The sequence below is a fragment of the Amblyomma mixtum genome, chromosome 5 (assembly GCF_055824585.1).
Source record: "Amblyomma mixtum isolate Tamu chromosome 5, ASM5582458v1, whole genome shotgun sequence".
Lineage (NCBI taxonomy): Eukaryota > Metazoa > Arthropoda > Arachnida > Ixodida > Ixodidae > Amblyomma > Amblyomma mixtum.
In genome coordinates this window covers 179,170,232-179,192,683 of record NC_143016.1, presented here as the reverse complement: position 1 = coordinate 179,192,683, position 22,452 = coordinate 179,170,232, and the positions used below count along the sequence as shown (strand labels likewise).

The 22,452-nt window shown below is 44.2% G+C and overlaps 1 protein-coding gene and 1 pseudogene across 2 annotated transcripts in view; both read right to left on the bottom strand.

Annotated features, from left to right (window-relative positions):
* Positions 1-7,482: 7,482 nt before the first annotated feature.
* LOC149344928 (uncharacterized) lies at positions 7,483-18,753 on the bottom strand. Its single transcript, XM_089546411.1, has 6 exons — positions 10,807-18,753; positions 10,628-10,739; positions 10,164-10,452; positions 9,780-9,851; positions 9,194-9,399; positions 7,483-8,827 (listed from the first exon to the last, which is right to left on the bottom strand). The coding sequence occupies exons 1-6, from the start codon at positions 11,067-11,069 to the stop codon at positions 8,585-8,587; spliced, it is 1,185 nt and encodes a 394-aa protein (XP_089402537.1). The 5' UTR covers positions 11,070-18,753; the 3' UTR covers positions 7,483-8,584.
* Positions 18,754-18,840: 87 nt separating this feature from the next.
* LOC149344925 (uncharacterized) overlaps positions 18,841-22,452 on the bottom strand; it is a 141,015-nt pseudogene continuing 137,403 nt past the window's right edge. The window contains exons 6-11 of the transcript XR_016283235.1: positions 22,056-22,109; positions 21,406-21,567; positions 20,925-21,186; positions 20,647-20,757; positions 19,912-20,364; positions 18,841-19,431 (exon numbers count right to left, since the gene is read on the bottom strand). The product of XR_016283235.1 is annotated as an uncharacterized LOC149344925 (transcript). The remainder of the gene's footprint in view (positions 19,432-19,911; positions 20,365-20,646; positions 20,758-20,924; positions 21,187-21,405; positions 21,568-22,055; positions 22,110-22,452) is intronic.

Genomic DNA, 22,452 nt, shown 5'->3' with positions numbered 1-22,452 from the left:
AGTTCCTGTCGCGTCCCCTTGTTGGACTCCATGGTGGGTACGTGGCTGGCACCATGACCGAAAAACCTAAATTTTTTATGGCTCCCCCCCTTTCAAAACCTGATCGCTCTCTCAAGAGAGGGCGGACCGAAGCAGATGACTTTTTTTTCAAAAAAGAAAAGTATCCTTTCCAAAATTTCATGTCATTCATAGCAAAGCAGAAGAAACGCAAGCAATGATAATATCCCCATTCCAGGTCTCAAAACGCTTGACGGAGGCCTTAGGCCTTGGCTACAAGGTGCAAAAATGGCCAGTGGCGACTTACTTCTTGAACTGCGCGACAGCACACAACACTCAAAAATTGCAACAATTGTATCCATTGGGGACATCCCTGTCTCTGTGTTGTGTTGGGTTTTATGGCACATAGGCAGCTAAGGCCATCATGCGCCAAGCTCAGGGTATATAATGAGTTTGAGTTTTCTGTAGAATTTTCAAAAATGTTAAAAATCATCGCTGGTGTAGATGGCCTAATAATACTGTATTACCTAGTAATAAGGGAAGAAACGAAATTTAGACATGGCTAATGTTAAAAGTATTAAGAAGGTCAGGTAGTCTCAGCGCCTATCCTTGCCTGGGCAAGGATCCCGAGGCTCCCAACCAGACAAATAAAAACCTCAGCCTTCTTCTCATGAATGAGAAAGTAGCTGAGGTGTATCACCTAATAAAGTGAACTAGCGGATCGAAATTTACAGTTTTTCAAGCACGTCTGCTTCTTTTAAAAAGCTAAAAAGAGAAGGTATGTTAACAATGGCATTATCACCTAAAAGCAGTGCTGGGTGAAGAATGCATTCGTTATAAAATTCGGTGAAGTATTTTTTTCTTAGTTTTTCCAGTTTCGCACAAGAGAATAAAATGTGGTTAACGGTAAGTTCATCTCCGCATTCTTCGCAAACAGGTTTGTTTTGTTAGCAGGAAGTTATGTGTAAGGTGAGTGTGGCCTATTCGGAGACGGCAGAGAATCCCTTCCTTGAAGCGTTCCTGGTGGTCACACGACCTCCATTCCCCTACAACCGGCTTTACTAAATGTAGCTTATTATTGACTTCACTGTTCCAAGCCGACTGCCATTTCTTCCTTAATTTCCGTTGTACTAATTTTATGCAATCGTTAAAAGGTATGTTTACTTTTTTCGTTTCCATCCTACGAGCTTGAGCAGCGCACAAGTCTGCTTTCTCGTTCCCTTTTATTCCGATATGACTCGGGACCCAGCAGAGTTTTATATTTTGTCTTTTAGCTGCGGCCGTTACTATGCTGTGTATAATGTCACCAAGAATAGGAGTGGTAGCGTTTCTAGCGTGGAGAGCTGTAAGCACACTTAAGGAATCTGTGTAGATTATACTGTTTGTGAGGTGCTCCTTTAATATTTTGTCTATGGCCAGCCAGACTGCGTAACATTCTGCAGTGAAGATGGATGCGCAATTTGGAAGTCTTACTGTTTTCTCCGAATTACCTCGTACCACTGCACTTCCTACGTAAACATCTGTTTTTGAGCCATCTGTATAAAAATCTGTGAACTTACTGTATTTTTGCTCGAGTGCAAGAAATTCTTGTAGTATATGTTGTCGTGGAGTTTGTTTTTTATGAAATTGAGTAAGGGTGAAATCACAGATTTTAGGAAAATTGTACCATGGAGGCAGTGGGTCTTGTCTTCGAGCAATGTCGGGTAATGAATCTTGTAGGCCGAGGTTTTGGCACATCTCTTCAAAACGCAGCAGGAGTGGTCTGATAGCTAGTGGTTTGTTATTAAACAGTGTTCTCGATGGGCAATTTGTAACAATAGGGTAACAGATATGTTTTGGTAGGGAACGGATTTTTAGAACGTATGAGCATGTGAGTATGCTTCTTCTATCTGTAAGAGAGGGTTCATTTGTTTCAACGTAAAGACTATTTATGGGTGATGTCCTGTAAGCGCCAGTTGCAAGACGTAAACCTAAATTGTGCACTGGGTCCAGTCGTTTCAGGTACGATGGCCTTGCTGAACCATATACTATACTGCCAGTCTAATGAGGATCGTACCACAGAGCGATAAATTTTTAGAAGGCCTGCCCTGTCAGAACCCCAGTGTTTATGTGAAAGGACTTTGAGTATGTTCAGTGATCGGGAAGTTTTCTTTTTTAACGTGTTAATATGAGGCAGGAAAGTGAGTTTTCTGTCAAATGTTATGCCTAGAAATTTATGTTCATTTTCTACTGGTAAATCTATTTCATTAAGGTGTAGGGTGGGGTCTGCCTGCAAGCCTCGTTTGAATGAAAACAGAATGGCCACTGTTTTCTGTGGGGAAAATCGGAAACCATTTCTGTCTGCCCATGTTGTCAGTTTATTGATTGTTAGCTGTATTTGTCTTTCACATGTTGATATGTTGGAGGATGTGTAAGCTATCTGGAGGTCATCTACATAAAGTGAATACATGACAGACCTTGGTATTATTTTGTTAGGAGAATTCATTTTTACAATAAAAAGAGTTGTGCTTAAAATACATCCTTGAGGCACTCCATTTTCCTGAATAAAATCCCTCGAAAGGGTTGAGCCTAGACGCACATTAAATGAGCGGTTAGATAAAAAGTCTTTAATGGAGTTCAGCATTCTGCCATGGATGCCAAGTTCAGCTAAGTCCTGAAGAATTCCGAACCTCCAGGTAGTATCATATGCATTTTCTAAATCAAAAAAGACTGCAAGACAGTGTTGTTTGTGTATAAAAGCTTGTCTGACTGTATTTTCGAGACGGACTAGGTGATCTGTAGTTGAGCATCCCTTTTTAAAACCACACTGGTGGATATCAAGAAGTTCACAGGATTGAAGAACAAAGGTTAGTCGTATATTTAGGACACTTTCGAAGGATTTGGCGAGGCAACTAGTCAGGGCTATGGGTCTATAACTGCTAGGAGAGGTTGGGGGTTTACTAGGTTTAAGAAGCGGCACAATAATAGCTTTTTTCCAGGCCTCGGGTATTTTTCCCGATATCCAAACTTTGTTAAAGAACTTTAAAAGTGCTTCTACGGCAGGTTGAGAGAGATGGGCCAGCATTTCGTAGTGGATTTGGTCGGGTCCTGGAGCGGTTTTTTTACCAGCAGACAGTACTGTGTTTATTTCTTGGAGGGTAATCACACTGTTATATTTTTGGTTTGCCCCTCCACTAGTTGGAAGTCTTTGTTTTTCGGCTGTGTTTTTGTATTTTAAAAAAGACTGCGCATAGTGTGATGAACTTGAAACTGCTGCGAAATGTTCCCCCAATATGTCTGCCTGTTCCCCTATGCTTGTTTGTGTGCCAGGTGTTGTCAATAAAGGAATTGTGAACGGTGAAAAGTTTCCATTTAATTTTCGCACATGTTCCCACATTTTTTTAGATGTGGTGTGACTGTTTATAGAAGACACGTAAGTTTGCCATGATTTTTTCTCGGCACTACGACGGACGTACCGAGCTTTAGCTCTTGCTTTTTTAAAATTTATGAGATTCTCATGAGTCGGATACCTGCGAAATTTACCCCAAGCTCTGTTTTGTAATTTTTTTGCTTCCTTGCAGTCTTTTGTCCACCATATTTTATGATTTTGTTGCACCACTCCTGATGACTGTGGAATAGCTGTGAGTGCGGCAGTTATGATACAATTAGTGAACTTTTCATTTATCTGGTCGATGGAGAGATTATCTAAAAGTATATTTTCTAAATTTGCCTTTTCTTTAAAAAGTGACCAGTCGGCGAGGTGAAGCTTCCAGCGCCGTGGCCTTGTGGGGATTATTTCCGGTGGGGATGCTAAAGTGATTAGTATAGGGAGGTGGTCACTGCCATATGGGTTGTCAATGATATCCCATTTAAAATCATTAAAAACAGAAGGTGAGCTAAATGACGTCTAAAAAGGACATTTTCCCCGAGGTAGGGGAGCAGTAGGTGGCTTTTCCTGTATTTAAAAGACATACAATGTTTGTGAGGATAAAATCTTCGATTATTTGACCCCTAGAGTCACAGCGCTCACTTCCCCAAAAAGGGGAGTGAGCGTCAAAATCCCCGACTACTAGATATGGTTCTGGAAGTTCATCAATGAGGCCTTGTAGATCGTGGACTGTTACTGTGAGATGTGGAGGAATATATACAGAGCAGATTGTAATTGTTTTATAGGTGACAATGCTGACTGCAACTGCCTCAAGTTTTGTTTTCAGTCTGATCTCTTGAGCAGGGACACCGCTTTGTATGACAATCGCGACGCCTCCCGAGAGTCTATTTGCCTGCTCACGATCGCGTCTAAAAGTTTTATAATGCTTCAGGATGTTCATATGTTGTGGACCTAGATTGGTTTCCTGGAGACATAAGGCTACGGGTGACATTGACCCTAAAATATTTTTTATGTCACCGTAATTTCTCAATATTCCTCGGCAGTTCCACTGAACTATAAAAGCCATGTTTATGTTTGGGGTATGAACGATTGGGGGTTTACTTATGTTCTGGGGCCGTTATGGTGGCCCTGCCTTTTTTCCGCTCAAGAGAGCTGTTCCGCCGCTGCAAAGCGGGCGGATCGGGAGTTACCTCCATCACCTCACTGGAGGTGCTGGAAGACCGTGGGGAAGCCGCGGATGTGTTTGTGTCAGGCCTCCCCCGACGGGGGGAAGTCCTGCGGGATGTCGACCCATGGGCCAGCACTGCCTGGCTTGGAGTTGGCAGAGCAGCTTTCGCTGTCCCTGCCTGGGCGTGGGTGGCCCTGCCACAGGTGCAGTAGAACTGGCCGCGGCAGGTGCCGGAGTGCTGTGTGGTGCTACGCCCCCGCGCACCACATCAGCGAAGTTTGGTTTCGCTGTGAAGGAGAATGTGTTGTAAAGTGCAAAACGCCTTCTGGCTTCTTTGAATGAAATGTTTTCTTTGGTCTTAATGGTGATGATTTCTTTTTCCTTTTTCCAGGACGGACACGCCCTGGAGTACGCAGCGTGGTCTCCTTCACAATTAGCGCAGCATAGAGCTGCGTCGCATTCCTCAGAATGGTGGTCCTTTGACGCGCATTTCGCGCAAGTTTTGCAGCCGCGGCAACTCTGTGATCCGTGGCCAAACCGTTGACAATTAAAGCACCTTCGGGGGTTAGGGATGTAGTGTCTTACATTTACTTTGAGGTATCCAACTTCGATGGTTTCGGGCAATGTGCATGTGTTAAAAGTCAGGACTAGGTGTTTGGTATCTATTTCTTTATTGTCCTTGCGGATTTTGATGCGGTATACATCTATGACATTTTGATCTGAGAGTCCTTCCAGCATTTCTTTCTCTGTGAGATGTAGAAAATCATTTTCTGAGATGACGCCACGGACAGTGTTGAGTGATCGGTGTGCAGTGATGGAGACAGGTGTGTCCCCAATAGACACTATGTTACAGAGTTTGGTGGTTTGGACATTGTCTCGGAGTTCCAGTAATAAATTGCCACTGGTCATTTTTGATACTTTGTAGCCGGGGCCCAAAGCTTCTGTTAAGCATTTCGATACCATGAATGGAGAAAGAATTCTGGCCTGTTTATCTTGAACTTCACTGTGGATGACATGGAATTTGGCAAATGTTGCTTTCTTTTTTGAAAAAAAGTTCTCTGCTTCGTTCCGCACTCTTTTTAGAGAGCGATCAAGTTTGGAAAGGGGGGGAGCCATAAAAAATTGATGTTTTTCGGTCATGGTGCCAGCCACCCACCATGGAGTCCAACAAGGGGACGCGACAGGAACTTGAAAGAAAGTCCTGCCCACGCCAGCTGTACACCTTAACTATAACCTAATATGACTCAACACAGGGTAGTTCGTCACACACGGTTAACCCTCGCCGCCAGGAAAAGAGGAAAAAACCAAGAAGGGAGGAGGATACAGGAGAGTTGTAAGAAAGGAGATAGGAAAGTGAAAGATGGAGAGGAGAACAGGAAAAGGCGACTGCCGATTTCCCCCGGTCGGGTCAGGCCGGAGGTGCCGTCTACAGGAAGCTGGGGCCAAAGTGGTGTGTTGCCTCCGCCGAGGGGCCTTAAAGGTCCAAACGCTCGGCATCGGCTCAACCACCAGGATCCCCTTTTCCCCGGACACGGCGATGCCACGCACGGCTAAGCGCGGATGCTCGTGTCCGTGGTGACGCATTGTTCACCATCATCCCCCTGTGGGGATGTCCCTGCGGATGCTCGGGTTAACCCCGTGGTGTCGCCACTCACCAACGTCTGCATGCTGCAGACGCCTCCCTGCGGGGATGAATATGAAATAAAAGCAGCGGCTACACCAGAGGAGGGCACTGAAGTGACTTGTGAGGGTGTCCTGGCGATGCTCTTGAAACTGGACACTAAAGTAATAGGAAAGCGGTTAGGTTTATATACGGAAAATACAAAAGGGAAGACTCTCCCTCGGAGTTAATGATGTCAAATAACATTCCTACACTAGAAATCCGCCGAAAGATTAATAGATTGGTATTCTTGTTTAATAGTTTAACAGGTAAAAATAAACTTAAGCTTCGGGAGTGCATTAAGCGTCCTCTAGTGAGAAGGACTCTGAACGTTCATGAACATTCACTTACTCCCCTTTTCGCCAAAACTAACAGTTTTAAATAGTTTTTTCCCTAGAACAGTGCAAGATTGGAATTCGTTACCGGTATCTGCTTTTCCTCGCAAAATTTTTCTGATGCGTTAAATCGTCTACTTACCTGCTACGCTTACCTGCGTACGTCTTATTTCGTACAGATTGAGTTACCGTATTTATTAATGCGTAAGCATTATATGGCTCAGTTCAAGGTCGCCTGTAGGCAAAATATGTTCATCGTAAATGGTACCATTTGCGATGTCACACACCGAGCTTGAGTGGGTATGAGTGCAATGTTAATCAGCAACAAATTTGTGAGTGGTGAAATATGTCATGATAAAGTAAAGTTGATAAGGCACGGGGAAGTGAACCCAGCCCTTCTGCGCGCCAACTTCGCATATCGCCGCAGCCACCCGTCGCATGCACTTGCTCACCGTCGGTTGTGCGATGCCGATGTGCACCTTGTTACCTACAGCAGGTTGAAAGTTGCCGGTGACAAAGAACCGAAGTGCACACAACACCTGTCGCCGCACCGACAACGCACTCGCACACACACCTGCCAGTTCATCGGCGAGTTCGTCGCACAGCCACACCGCTGTCTGCTTCTCCAATCAAAAAAGACGCCGGAACAGCTCGTCCGGCAAGTCAAACGCGTCTTCGTGCACTCTCCTTCATCGTTGCTTGCGTCAACCCACCTGCCTCTTTGCTGACGTCACCTTGCAACATGGAACAGTTGCTTGTGTTCACCACCTATGCGAGTATTCATGTGTGTAACCACCTGACTCTTTGCTGACGTCACTTTGCAGTATGAAACAGTTGCTTGTGTTCACCACCTATGCGTATATTCATGTGCGTGGCACTGCATAAATGATGAGTTTTGGGTGAACAAGGCAACAAATGCTCTTGGTGTTTTTTTGGAAGAGGAAGACCACACGCACACTGTTTTGCATCGCATGTATTCAGCGTGCACATTTCACCGTTTAGAGACAGCATGGCACCCATTTCGACCTTTAAGCATTGAGTGTACTGCATACAATGCAATTGACACAGATGTAACGCATTCAGTAGTGCCTCGTGATGCGCAACTTGTGTCACACAGAGACAGAAAAGAACAGTTGTACAGTGGTAAGTATCACAAGCATGACACATGCTGTGCAAGCAGAAAGGCACATTCGTACATCGCTGTGGTAAAATATGAAACACCACTAGAACAATGGGCTACTGTTGCATGGGACAGTGGTCCTAGTAGATTCAGGAGGACTACAAAAACCTGAATGCAAAAACATCCTACATATCACAGATGATACAGCAGGAACACTGAAAAAAATATTTTCATATGCGTATCGCAGATACTGAAGCATGAACAGTGTAAAAATCATCTACATATCACAGATGACACAGCAGGAACAATGCAAACAACATTTACCTATCAGAGATGCTGAAGCATGAACAATGCAAAAGAAAAATATCCACATAACGGATGATACAGCATAAAGGCATGTGACTACTTCAGTTCAATGATTGTTCAATGATCCTGCCTATGACAGGCGTGTTTACATATATAAAAATTCAGACTGCACTAGTGTTCTGAGTGACGGCAGCGCACATCAGCGTGCATACACAACATGTTGCTACGACATGTTAAGACCAATAGAAAAAAACAACAAATTGTTATGCCTATAAATCGAAATGAGAGCATCACAGCTGCAGGTGCACGCATGAAATGTACGCGTGACGGAAGAAAACGGCAGGGAAAATTACCTGCGAACAACATAGTTGCATGCAGAACAGCTTTTACACCAGGCACACGGCAGGAAAAAAAAGAAATACGAATACACAGCGCAGTTTGAGCACCTGGCAGAACGCAACTAAACCAAAGGGAATTGAGACCAGTTTCTGCACCTGCTAAAAGCTTGGAAGGAAAAAATGAGAATACACGTGCAGTTTCTGCGCCTGGCGCTAGTGGGAAACAAAAAGAATTAAACGCACACAGTGTGTGCATGTCAGAAGGTTAACTATAAAGAAGATGAACAAAAAAATTACACGGATGCGTCCGGCGACTGTGTGCGGTTGCGGATTAGCACGGTGAGTAGCCCGACACACTGAGCAAGCAGGTGCTGTCGGGCCGACTCCTCTCCACGTGACTCTGCAACAGCAGCTGCCATTTGCTGTGTGGCCGTTGCTGACAGCTGCAGTGCGCCTGCCGCCTGCCGCATCGCAGCTGCCACATCTGCCATGACGGCAGTTTGCGCAGCGGTTGCTGCAGTCGCTGCTGTCTGCACCTGCAAAGGATAGGAGCTTGAACTGCACTACCCCGAGTGATTGAAGAGGGCTGGTTTCACTTCCACGGTGAACATGATGCGGCCAAGCCCTACACGCGTGCGTTCCATATGGCAGCGACAGAACGCCAGGCTCTGTAAATCATGTGTCGAGGGTACGCACTGTGCGAAATAATGACGCGAAACGTAAAAAAAAAATTTGATAGATGCTTAAGCTTCACCTTTGAGTGGAACGCGGCAGCGTGTTGCAGCGCTGCCAGGGAGCCAAGGCATGGCCGTGAGCACAACAAACAGTCATTATCAAAATTGAATACCCATGCATTATGTTATATTTCTGTGTAAAAATCCGAACACTTTGTCTGCACATACCTCACTGTTGCTCTCAATGAGCCTTTCGATGGTGTCGAGCAGCCGCTGTTGGAACTCGGCGTCCTGGCGGTTTCGCGCCTCCGCCAGGTCAGCGCTGCGCCGAGTTTCCAGCAGCAGCTGCTCCACGGCGTCTTCCTCCGCCCGCCTGCTGTTGCGAGGCGGGCGCCTTCTCACGGAGCTTGGCCCCGGCTGTGGCTGCTGGGGGGCTGTCAGAGGGGAACATGCGCATATTACTCAATGCGGTACACTGTTGAATAAGCAAACTGATCTGTACCATGTCTGAGAGAACTATGTACATGAATACACACGAACAGGCCCATACAAATGCATACGCTGTCAGTGATGTAACGAACGTGCCATTGTAGCAACATATACGCTGTGCGCATTGATTACACCAATGGGTGCCATCACAGTCCCCACTGCAAGAGGACAAAACTTGCACAAGCTCCAGTGCCTGATGTACGGGAAAGTTTTGCGACCACTGTTGGATGATTTTGATTATACATATTGCTCTGCAAATCATACTGAGGCCGAGCAGCTTCCAACTCGGCTGCTAAAGAGGCTACATATTTGCAGGCTGACTCACCGGCTTCTTCGCTCAGCTCCTCTGCAAGGAGGTCCCCCAGCAGCACACAGTCCATGCTGCTCATGCTGTCGTCTGCATAAAAGCATTACAGCACAACTGATCAGTGGACAGTTGCACCGAAGTGTGCAGTGCACCATAGTAAAATGAACACCTACTTCATTTGCAGCACTACGAGAACTAGCAAATCCCTAGGAGCAGAACAAAAACATCACTATCAAATGTGGAAACTGCATATGCAACCTCCACTTTCTGCATTCGGACTACTTAAATCCTTCTCATAGGATTTAACTTCTACCTCAGGCTCATCTGTTCCATGATATTAAAATCCACACAAGACGCTAACAATGCGCACAACTTACTAGCCATACGAAACGGTTCACCTACCCGCTGACAATGGAGACGACAGCGGTGTAGGCGGCGGAGGTGGTGCTGCTTCTGGTGCTGCTGCTGGTGCTACTGCTGCTGCTGGTGCTGCAGGGGGTGGTAGCAGCAGAGGTGCTGCTGCTGCAGAGGGTGGTAGCAGCAGAGGTGGTGGTGCTCTGGAGGGTGGCAGAGGTGGTGGTGGAGATGGTGGTGCTGCTGCTGCCGCTGCTTCTGCTGGTGGCGGTGGTGGTGCTGCTGCTGCTGCTGGGGGTCGCGTTGGAGCTGATGCTGCTGCTACAGGAAGCTGGGCCTGCGAGAAGGCAAACCGCCGCACGTTTACACATGCATATCCCGAAGTTCATCTTGATGGTACATTGTTCACAGCACGACTTTGTGAAACAGTAAAGAATCCCTCATTACCACCAAGCAGGTAACTGTGAAAACGTCTATAACCTCACGATTCTATTACAACATTGCAAACGCACCTGTCGCCTGGCAATGGGGAAATAAGGTTTCCCCACGCCCTTGGCACTGGCCCACCCCAAGATCTGGATGATGCGGCCCCCAGAGCCAGGCAGCTTGCCACCTCCGGTGCCCCTGCGAGCGAATGCGAAGAGACACGTTACTGCGGCATTCCATTTACCAACACTGTTGACAGACTCACCCTTGGCCGGCCCGCAGACTTGCCAGCTCCGCCCTTGTGTGGCAGCACATTTGCCGCCAAGACTGCCGCCAATGCTCGGCAGTCTTGACAGCCAGTCCCAATCGGTTCAAGCTCTCCGCCAGCTTGTCCCACAGAGCAAGCTTGCGGGCCGCGGTGATGGTATTGGAGAGCTCCGTCGAGGCCCGTGCCAAGATGTGCTGCTCCAAAAAATCGAGCAGCATCTCTTCTTGGGCACCGGACATGCGGGGTTTCTTAGGCGCCATCGCAAACTAGTTAGTTAGTTAGTTATATTGATTTTAATGGCGCAAAAGCAACTGAGGCTATGATGCGCCAAACACAAGGTTAGAGTTTTTGTTAAAGGTGAAGCTTTTATACTTAGAGTTTGTTTAAAACACTGGCTTCCCTGAGAAACCTAAAAATACAAGAGATGTCAACCAGTGCTCGATCACCTAAAAGTAACATGGGGTGTAAAGGGATGCTTTCTCTGTAAAATGTGAAATATTTCTTTCTTAGTTCTTCTAGTTTTATGCAAGAAATTAAAATGTGGTTCACCGTGAGTTCAGCACCACACATTTCACAGAGAGGTTTGTTCTGTTTGGTTAGTAGAAAGCTGTGCGTGAGATGGGTGTGTCCAATGCGGAGCCGACATAAAATAACTTCGGTAAAACGTTCTTGATGCCTACATGATTGCCATTCCCCTAAAATTGGTTTCACAGAATGTAGTTTGTTGTTTATGTGTTCTTCCCATGCAGCCTGCCACTTATTTCTGAGTTTACTGGTGATAAACTTTAAACAATCCCTGTGCGGTATGTTCACTTGCTTTATTTGGCCATTCCGGGCTTGTGCAGCGCATACATCTGCTTTCTCATTACCTACGATTCCAACATGGCTAGGAACCCAGCAGAATTTAATGTTATGTTTTTGTTTTGTGATTTTAACAATGTTATGTATGATGTTACCTATTATGGGTTCAGCAGCATTTCTGGAGTGCAGTGCTTTGAGCATACTCAGGGAATCAGTGTAAATGATGCTATTTTTGATGTTTTCTCTTACTATTTTTTCTACAGCTACAAAGATGGCATAACACTCAGCAGTAAAAACCGATGCGCATTCTGGTAATCGCATTATCTGTTTATTTGTTTCTTGAATTACTGCACTTCCAACGTGACTTTCTGTTTTTGAGCCATCTGTATAAAATTCAATGTAGGTGTCATACTTTTCTTGTAGTGCAAAGAATTCCTGTAATATGTACTCATGTGGCGCTTGCTTTTTATCTAAATGTGTCATTGTGAGGTCACATACTGAAGGCAGGCTGTACCATGGTGGCAAATATTCATTCCTTTGTGCAATATTCGGTAAGCAGTCTAGTACTGTTAGCTCTTCACATCTGTCTTCAAAGCGCAATAGTAATGGTCTGATAGAATGTGGTTTGTTGATGAATAATCTTTTAGATGGGCACTTGGTGACAACTGGATGGCAGAGATGTTTCGGAAGAGAACGGATTTTTAAGACGTATGTGCATGTTAGTGCGATTCTTGGGTCCTCAAGAGCGGGCTCATTAGTTTCAACGTATAGGCTGGCTACTGGTGATGTTGTGTATGCTCCAGATGATAGGCGCAGACCAAGATTATGAATGGGGTCTAATCTTTTTAAGTAGGATGCTCTTGCCGAACCATATACTATGCACCCGTAGTCCAGCTTGGAGCGCACCAGAGAGCGATATATTTGTAAAAGGCTTGCTCTATCGGACCCCCACCGCTTCCGTGAGAGCACTTTTAAGATATTGAGGACTTGAGAAGCTTTCTTTCTAAGGTTGTTAATGTGTGGTAGAAATGTGAGTTTCTTGTCGAAAGTTAGGCCTAAAAATTTGTGTTCTTGTTTAATTGGTAGCGCAGTGTGATTCAGGTATAGACTGGGATCGACCTGTAGGCCTCGTCGCAATGAGAAAAGAACAGCTACTGTTTTTTGAGGGGAAAATTTAAATCCATTTCTGTCTGCCCAAGAACCTAGTTTATTTAGTGTGATTTGTATTTGTCTCTCACAGGTTGATATACTGGAGGACGTGCATGCTATTTGTAGGTCATCTACATGAACTGAATACATTATGGACTTGGGTATTACTTTAGCTAAGGAATTCATTTTTAGTATGAAGAGTGTCGTGCTTAGAATGCACCCCTGGGGTACGCCGTTCTCTTGGGTGAAAGTCATGGAGAGAGTTGCTCCTAGGCGGACTCGGAATGTGCGGTTAGCCAGGAAGTCGTTCAAGCAGTTCATCATCCTGCCGCGGATACCTAGCTCTGCTAGGTCCCGGAGGATGCCGAACTTCCACGTAGTATCGTAGGCCTTCTCCAAGTCGAAGAAGACCCCAATACAGTGCTGCTTGTGGATGAACGCCTCCCGGATGGTGTTTTCTAGGCGGACAAGATGATCTGTGGTGGAGCATGTTTTCTTAAACCCACATTGGTGTTTATCTAGTAGTTGCCGAGATTCAAGTACGAAGGTTAGTCTAATGTTTATTACACTTTCGAAAGATTTAGCAATGCAGCTGGTGAGGGCTATTGGTCTATAACTGCTAGGACTTGTTGGTGGTTTTCCGGGTTTGAGAAAGGGTATTATGACTGCTTTCTTCCACTCGTCAGGTATATTTCCAGTTATCCAGATTTTATTAAAGAATTTTAACAGTGCCTCTACAGCAGCCTCCGAGAGATGGGCAAGCATAGCGTAATGCACATTGTCCGGTCCTGGTGCTGTCTTTTTTCCAGAAGATAATACCTTATTTGATTCTTGCAGTGTGAGAGGCTGGTTGTAATCCTCATGTATACCTGCTCCGGATGGGAATTTTTGTTTTTCAGCTATTGCTTTGTGTTTCTGAAATGTGTTTGTGTAGTTGGATGAACTTGAGATCTCAGCAAAATGCTCGCCTAATATGTTGGCCTGTTCTTCTAAAGATGTTTGTGTCCCGGGTGCAGTCAAGAGGGGAAGTGTGAAAGGGGTATGGTCACCAGTAAATTTACAAACTTTTTCCCACATTTTCTTTGATGTTATTGAACTATTTATTGAGGAGACATATTTCTGCCAAGAGGTTTTCTCTGCATTTCTTCGCACATAGCGCGCTCTGGCTTTTGCCTTCTTAAAGGTAAGTAAGTTCTCTGCAGTGGGATATCGACACAGAGTGCTCCACGCTTTGTTTTGTTGTTTTTTTGCTAATGTGCATTCTTTTGTCCACCACACTTTGTGTTTCTTTTGTGCGAGTCCTGTTGTTTGTGGTATAGCGAGTGTTGCGGCCGATATTATGCATTCAGTAAACTTCTCATTAATTTCATCTGTGCTTAGGTCGTCACAAAATTCCTTTTCCAGAGTGGCACTTTTTGTAAAAAGTGACCGTTCGGCGAGCTGAATTTTCCAGCGCCGTGGCCTTGTGGGGATGATTGGAGTGGACGATGAGAGCCTGATGATGGTAGGTAAGTGATCGCTGCCCATGGGGTCATTTAAAACATCCCATTTAAAATCGTTAAAAAGTAATGGTGATGTGAAGGCTAAATCGAGAGAGCTCATTTTTGCTGAGCTTGGACAGCAATATGTGGCTTTTCCCGTATTTAATAGACAGACATTATTCGAAAGTATAAAATCTTCGATTGTTTGGCCTCTAGAGTCACAGCGTTCGCTTCCCCAAAACGGAGAGTGAGCGTTAAAATCGCCAACTACCAGAAATGGCTCCGGCAGTTCATCGATCAGGCCTTCTAGATCTTGGCATGTTAATGTGATGTGTGGGGGAAGATATACAGAACATATTGTTATGGTTTTGTAGCTGATGACGCTAACCGCAACCGCCTCAAGTTTTGTTTTCAGTTTGATTTCTTGAGCCGGGACGCCGCTTTGGATGATGATTGCGACGCCTCCCGAGAGTCTACTTGCATGTTCGCGATCACGCCTAAAAGTTGTATAACGCTTTAAGATATTTGAATGTTGTGGACCAAGATTGGTCTCCTGGAGACATAGAGCTAGAGGCATCGCGGACCCTAGAATATGTGTTATATCACTGTAGTTCCTCAACATTCCTCTACAGTTCCATTGAATCGCAAATATCATGTTTGTTTTTTTGGGTGGGAATGTGTTGTGTTGTGTTGGGTTTATTGGCGCATAAGCAGCTAAGGCTATCATGCGCCAAGAACAAGGTATGAAAAAAATATGCTTGAGCAGAGTTTGAAAACAAAGTGGATAAAAACGTTGGTGTAAAGGGCCTAAAAGTTATTTTACTAACTAGCTGATAAAAGACAAGAATTTTAAAAATGTCTGATAGAGAAACTTTTAAAGTTTTGGGTGGGAATGGAACGGAAGGAATTTACTGTTCTGGGCCCGTTACCGGGGTTCTGAGATGACGCCACGGACAGTATTGAGTGATCGGTGTGCAGTGATGGAGACAGGTGTGTCCCCAATAGACACTATGTTACAGAGTTTGGTGGTTTGGACATTTTCTCGGAGTTCCAGCAATAAATCGCCACTGGTCATTTCGGATACCTTGTAGCCGGGGCCCAAAGCTTCTGTTAAGCATTTCGATACCATGTAGGGGGATAGAATTCTGGCCTGTTTATCTTGAACTTCAATGTGGACGACATGGAATTTGGCAAATGTTGGTTTCTTTTTGGAAAAAAAGTTCTCTGCTTCGTTCCGCACTCTTTTAAGAGAGCGATCAGGTTTTGAAAGGGGGGGAGCCATAAAAAATTGATGTTTTTCGGTCATGGTGCCAGCCATCCACCATGGAGTCCAACAAGGGGACGCGACAGGAACTTGCAAGCAAGTCCTGTCCACGCCAGCACCTTAACTATAACCTAATATGACTCAACTCAGGGTAGTTGGTCACACACGGTTAACCCTCGCCGCCAGGAAAAAGAGGAAAAAACGAAGAAGAGAGGAGGATACAGGAAAGTTGTAAGAAAGGAAATAGGAAAGTGAAAGATAGAGGGGAGGACAGGAAAAGGCGACTGCCGATTTCCCCCGGTCGGGTCAGGCCGGAGGTGCCGTCTACAGGAAGCTGGGGCCAAAGTGGTGTGTTGCCTCCGCCGAGGGGCCTTAAGGGTCCAAACGCTCGGCATCGGCTCAACCACCAGGATCCCCTTTTCCCCGGACACGGCGATGCCACGCACGGCTAAGCGCGGATGCTCGGGTCCGTGGTGACGCATTGTTCCCCATCAACCCCCTGCGGGGATGTCCCTGCGGATGCTCGGGTTAACCCCGTGGTGTCGCCACTCACCAACGTCTGCATGCAGCAGACGCCTCCCTGCGGGGAATTATATGCTTGAACACTGCAGCCTGAAAATATGCTTTCTGGCCAATTACTTTAGCTTCTTTTTTTTTCTGTGCATTCAACACGCCGCCCTTAATAGCTGCTGTTTACATTTGTTGAGTATACCATTAACTTGTTTACTTTTTTTTTCGTCCTTCATATCAGGCCAGGACAATAGCACTCAAGAAGGAAAGCCTCATGACCCAAATATTATATTTACCTATCCGGATATAGTGTGCCCACTAAAACAAATATTGGAAATAGAGAAAACAAGTGCCGAGGATATGATTTGTGAGGAAGTACTCAATGATATTGTTCAACAAGTGACGACGAAATTGGAGAAAAAAACTCTAGAGGATTTACTTCAGCCAATGAAGCACAGACCAGTGTACAGATACCTAGAGGTTCTTGAAAACGAAAGAACCCAAATGAGAAATTTCGCCAGCGAAATGGATGACAAGAGGGCTCTGATTTATGCAGAAAAAGTGGTACTTAAAGAGAACCCATGTGACCTATGCCTTCACACAATGGGCCAGGCAAACTGCTCACGGTATGTAATGAAAATTCAGCAAATGGTAGCAAGCACAACACAGAAAGAATGAAATCATGTTCATAATACTTATAATTTGCAGATGGCATGAAGAGCGTCACGTCCGCATAAGCAGCACTAAGGCACATATCATCAGGACAAAGAAGAATGATGACGGATTGCAGAAAGCAGCTGAACAATTATGCAAGAAATCATCTTACACAAGTGCTGCAATGCATTACGGTATGCTTTCCAGCAGCATATCACTTCATTTAAAAGAAAAACATGCTGTGCTTTGTCATCAAATCACATCACTGTGCTTCCTGTGCCACAGCAAGATTGAATTCTGTCCTATTTTCATAATAATAAAGTCTAAGACGCAAAATTGTTTTTTCAGGTATCAAGACAGAAGCAATTGCACGAGATGAGCTCCAACAAAAGCTTAGTATTTGCATTGTACAAGTAAGTTTGCTTGCTGTTTTGCCTTCCATGAGTCTCTCTTTGTACGTCAAGTCTTCTCGTCCTTGGCTCTTTCAAATAAATCAATAATTAATCCCATTCTTTATTTTCAGACAGGACTCATCGTGCTTCCAGAGCAACCATGGCTTTGCTGCAGCCCAGACAGTATAGCCAAAATTTACGAAACTGTGGTCATTGAGATTAAGTGCACATATAAGTTCAGAGATGAACCTTTCATCCTGTATGAAGAAAGGCGCAGCCTACTGCCTTACTTAGTTTTCAGTGGGGATGAGATTGTATTGAAAACCACACATAGCTACTACACTCAAATCCAAGTAAAAATGTATATAATGAACCTTCACAAGGCCATTCTGTATGTTTACAGTCCTAAACACTCAGTGATAGTAAACCGGGATGAGGCCTTTCTGTGGAATCTGATTCCAAAGATGGAGTATTTTTATTTTACGTTCTTAATTCAGTTGTTGTTCTAGGCCTCAATACTTTATTTCTTTAGCTGATTCAAGACGCTTTGTTCAAGTTATTTTAGATTATATAACCACCATTTTTATCATGTACATGCCGAATTCTGTATTAATTTGAACATCTATGCATTCTTTATTCCAGGAATATCCAGTAATTAACCATATTTAAGAATTTTGTGTTCAGGAGTTATGTATTTAAAATGTGTTACATTATGTGATATTTATTGCCATGAAGCAAGTCTGGCTATAACAGGTGCCTTTTGAAAGGACGTGCCATGTTAATTTAGAACACCTGGAGATTTTAAGTGTTTGAGCATGAATTTTTGTTGTAATGGTAGCTTTTACATTTGTTAGCCCTAGTGTCCCCTAGTCATAGCATAGAAAAGTTCGCCAGATAAAGCTCTAACATAATTCATCCATAATAAAATTGCATTTCAATAAAAAAGCAGAGTAATGCATGAAATAAATTTTTAACAAAGCACTAGTAAAACTGAGAAATGTAAGTTATCAATATACCACTGAAAGTAGCATGCAAAGACCACATGACCAATTAGGGGAAGTGTCAAGCGTTGGTTTGCAAGAGTTTGATGTCCAAAGAACAGTCACAAGCTTTAACTACACTAAATTTCAGTGCATTGTTTTGCATTTTCATTGTACATCAGGCTGACAGCCCAGATGTGTCGCACTGTTCAGGCTAGCCAGATGTCTCATTTAAGTTGTTGGGTGTAGCTCATGTTCAATAAATCAGAGTTCTGTAATATGAAGTCATCATCATCATCAGCCTGACTACATCCACTGCAGGGCAAAGGCCTATCCAATTAACCCTGTCCTTTGCCAGCTGCATCCACCCTTTGCCTGCAAACTTCTTAATGTCATTTAATTATCTGCCACCCCCCACTACGGTTTACTTCCCTTGGAATTCATGTTGTTATTACCATCAGTGACCACCGGTTACCCTTTCTTCACATTACGTCCTGCCCATGCCTGTTCTTGATTTCAACTAGAATGTCATTAACTGAAGTTTGTCCTGTTACCCACTCTGCACGCTTCCTATCTCTTAACATTACACCTACGATGAGGTGATATGAAGCGATGTTCAATAAACCATATTTCTGTGATATCATTTCAGTGCCGTATACTGGCTTGCGTCCACTGCTTTCACTCTTTTGCTGCCATCTATGGGAGAATAAAAAGTGAAAAGCACAGATCTGCTGTGCAAAACACATGGTGACCAACACAGAACCTTTTACAACAAATGAAAGTCAAACAGAAGTCCACAATGCTGTGATTAGCATACCCATTTATTGGCTAGGATGCATACAATTAAAGAGTTATGAACTCATTTGAATGCTAACATGAACTGTTATGAATGTAATTCATAGAAAGTAATGTATGGACTACATCAAGCAAAGCAGGCCTACTGCTTAATTATTGGAGGTTGCAAATTTACTAGGGCAGCACACACTGAAAATACTTTCTTCATGTGTGGGATCAGGCTAAGCGGTACTCTGTTCCTTAGAACATGAAAAATTTTCAACCTTTGGATTACTCTCTCAACATGGATACGTACAGAGGCAATCTTGTAAGTCATGTCTATGTCATCATCAGACATTTGACCACCCGTTGAATTAAAAGGAGGCATAAGTAGCACCGCACCTTTCCTTTCTACCGTTGTGCGGATGCTTTGAAATCCTTTATCACTTAAAACTAAATCGCCTGGTCTAACAAGCTCCAGAAAGCCAGAGTCTTGGGTAATGAATGAGTCAGTGTGTCGCCCTCCATAAACTTTGGATACGAAGCTTATCATACCATTAGGAATTATGCCAATTAAGAATTTCAGCATGTATCCTCCCTTGTAATGTGAATACAAGGGAGCGCACCGAAGCGTGGCCTTGTGGTAGAGCATCCGCCTCGCCTTCGGGAGGTGCTGGGTTCGATCCCCAGTGCCGCCGGGTACCCACCGGTTTCTTTAATGGGTACAAGATTTCCCCTGGCCTGGTGCTCGGCTCTTCTAGGGTGAAATGCTTGGGAAAAGGGTCTTAGACCAAACAGTTGCCTTGGCGGATGAGTGATAAGTTCCCCTGCCAAGCAACCATAAGTCCGCCTCGTGCGGCGTAAGCCCAATTTGTGGCCCTTTTTCCACACGACTCTTTGTCCACAGTGACGGGATTTGAAGGCGCAGGCTCCTTTCCCAAGCAATGCAGTCCTAGGAAGCCGAGCACCAGGCCGGGCCATAGCTTGTACCCATTTTGAGAAAACCGGTGGGTACCCGGCCGGTGACGGGAGTCGAACCCACCACCTCCCGAAGCCGAAGCGGGCGCTCTGCCACGAGGCCACGGCTGCGGTACAAAATATGTTGACAGTCGGTTTGAGGGTGCTTCAGTGAGGATCTCGGTACAATCTATTATTAAGGTGCAGTTCGGGTAGTTTTCCTTAAATGGGGCAGGCAAAGAAAGTTTGATCGCTCTCCGGGAAGGCATGAAGACCCAATCCTTCAGAGCAATGCTTAAAATACCAAGTGTTTTCCTGAAAACAGTGGATGCTGTTGAGGGTGCAACACTGAAAATTACCCCTAGTGCATTATATGTTATCCCAAGACGTAGCTTGGCGAGAAACAAGCACAGCCTATCTTCCTTTGACATAGTATTGCGCCTGTACTTCGGAGGAGGCAGCAGGTTCAAGAGAAGGCAGAAGACTTGTAGCATCACTCCACACAAATCTTGCAGCGCTTTTTCTTTTTGCTTTAGAGACTGAAAGCCTTGAAACCCACAGTTTTTCTTCCAGTTGCCATCTGTACTTGCAACCTTCAGCAGAATAAACAGAGAACACGGTGAAATTCACAGGCAAATATACTTTAGCAAGAGGACTAACCAATGAAAATTGGTATTTACATCTCCCTGCAACTATGCTCATTCATTCCAAAAAGAAAATAAGCACCACCACTATAAAATAAGAGAATGTTTTACAGGAATAAAAATTAACAACAAATGTAATCGCACTGAATCCAGAACTCCTCTGTTAGCCCTAATAAATTGTTAGCTACAATTAAGCACATCTGATAAGGAAAAACCGCAGCATAGTCCAACCTTGTGACTCATTTCTGCATGCACAACTTGAGTAGATGCATCAGTTCCATTTGTCGCAGAAAGAAGTATAGTAAGCTTTCCTTGAGCCACACACTCTTTGGTTTGGCATGCCTGAAAAAAAATTATATATAAATGACTATGTTGTATTGCACTGACACGTTTTCAGTGCTACATGTGAACAGTGTTGAAAGGGCAGTATTAATAGAAAATTAATGTTGAATTTGTGTCGTTTTTTGTATACACAGAAATATGATCCCATAATTAAAAGGTGTCCTCACAGCATCTGTCTTTGCAATGAAATGACTTTCTCCTGCGCCACACAAACTCATTGAAGTATGCGAGTCACTTGTGCTGATCGTCGAAGCCGCAGCTGCGCTCATCTCCAGAGGTGCATGGCTGAGATCCATCATGTGAATGTCCTCTGTAATGGAGGTTCCTGGTTTATGCATTGTCGCTTCATCGTCTGTACTTCGTGATGGATTTTCACTTCCTGCACCGAGCTCTCTAGATGATATTGCCTGGTTGAGACGCCTTTGCCACCTGCACTGAACCGGTAAAAGTAACATTACTACCAACCTTAAACAGGGTGCAGCCAAACTCATCGTGCAATTAATTTTTATATTTGCATCTCATTGCCATTTTGAATGCCCTCCCAGTAACAATCCATGACGGGATTGAAAGTATCAAATAAAAAAGCAGAACTTATTAAAAACACAAAGCTGCATTTTACTTTAGCAGTTTCACTTTTTCGTTTCATACCTTTGCGCCCTTTCCTTGTCAGGTGCTTTTTTTCTGTAGATCGGAGGGAAAACGGTAGGGATCTAGGCTGGATGTTGGCTAATGTCACTCTTGCAGTTGCCTACAAAATGTCTGCTGCAAATTCGTGTGTGCTCCTTAGGCAACCAAACAGTTCCATCAGGACTGCATAAGAAAGAATAGTATTGTATATTAGCAATTGCCAAGACACACACAAACACACGCACAGACACAGACGAAATTGCGCAAGTTCCGAAGGTAGCAACTCAAAGAATTCATGAGCTCCTCGAGTACAGCATAATATTAAGTACGAGTGTCATTCACAGGTTAAAATAGGATATAAATTCACAACAAAGCAAGCGTGCATGTTCTATCACTACGGCGTCTATCATACTGCCTGAGCTGGTTTCGGGCGTTAGAAGTGATAAAACTGCTCTCACAGGCCCTAACTGTAATCACCTAACAGCGCAATGTTTGTTAAACCACGCTAGCATATTCATGTTCGAACATGCAACAACGCAACAAGTACCCGTAATTGTTAGTGCAGTCGTCGCGTGCATGCTCAGCGTTGAGTACCGGCTTGTAACCTGAACGAACGAACATAAAATACAAACGGCCACAGCCGAAAGCACGGCATGGCTGTAGGGACTTACCTAACCCTCCTCACTGCGTTGATCCACGCTTGACGTCTTTCTTTTTCTTTCTTTCTTTTTTTTTATTTCAAAGTACACATGTAATTACATGAAGACACTCAAGGATCCTTAGCCAGAGGCTAGTCATGGATCCCAAAAATGAATACAAATAAGTCTACTGACGATTCAGGAGGAAAAAACAAAAACAAAAGAAAAAAACAAAAACACACACACACACTGTCGGTGTAGAATGAAACAATTACACTGCAAAATACAATATAAAATACAATACAAAATACAATACAAAATACAGACTGAAACACTATCGTATGACATTCATATAACCAAATAAAAAATGTCACTCTACATTCAGATTGCCACGTTCAATAGATTAGTAGTATTATGCCACGCCACAGAT

What these genes read in the sequence shown, in the direction of transcription:
- LOC149344928 (XM_089546411.1), bottom strand. Translation starts at nt 11,069, where the DNA reads ATGGCGCCTAAGAAACCCCGCATGTCCGGTGCCCAAGAAGAGATGCTG. An exon ending in GTCGTCTCCATTGTCAGCGG is followed by an intron (nt 9,852 to 10,163) that starts GTAGGTGAACCG and finishes GCTTTTATGCAG; the next exon opens with ACGACAGCATGAGCAGCATG. An exon ending in GGAGCTGAGCGAAGAAGCCG is followed by an intron (nt 9,400 to 9,779) that starts GTGAGTCAGCCT and finishes CCCCTCTGACAG; the next exon opens with CCCCCCAGCAGCCACAGCCG.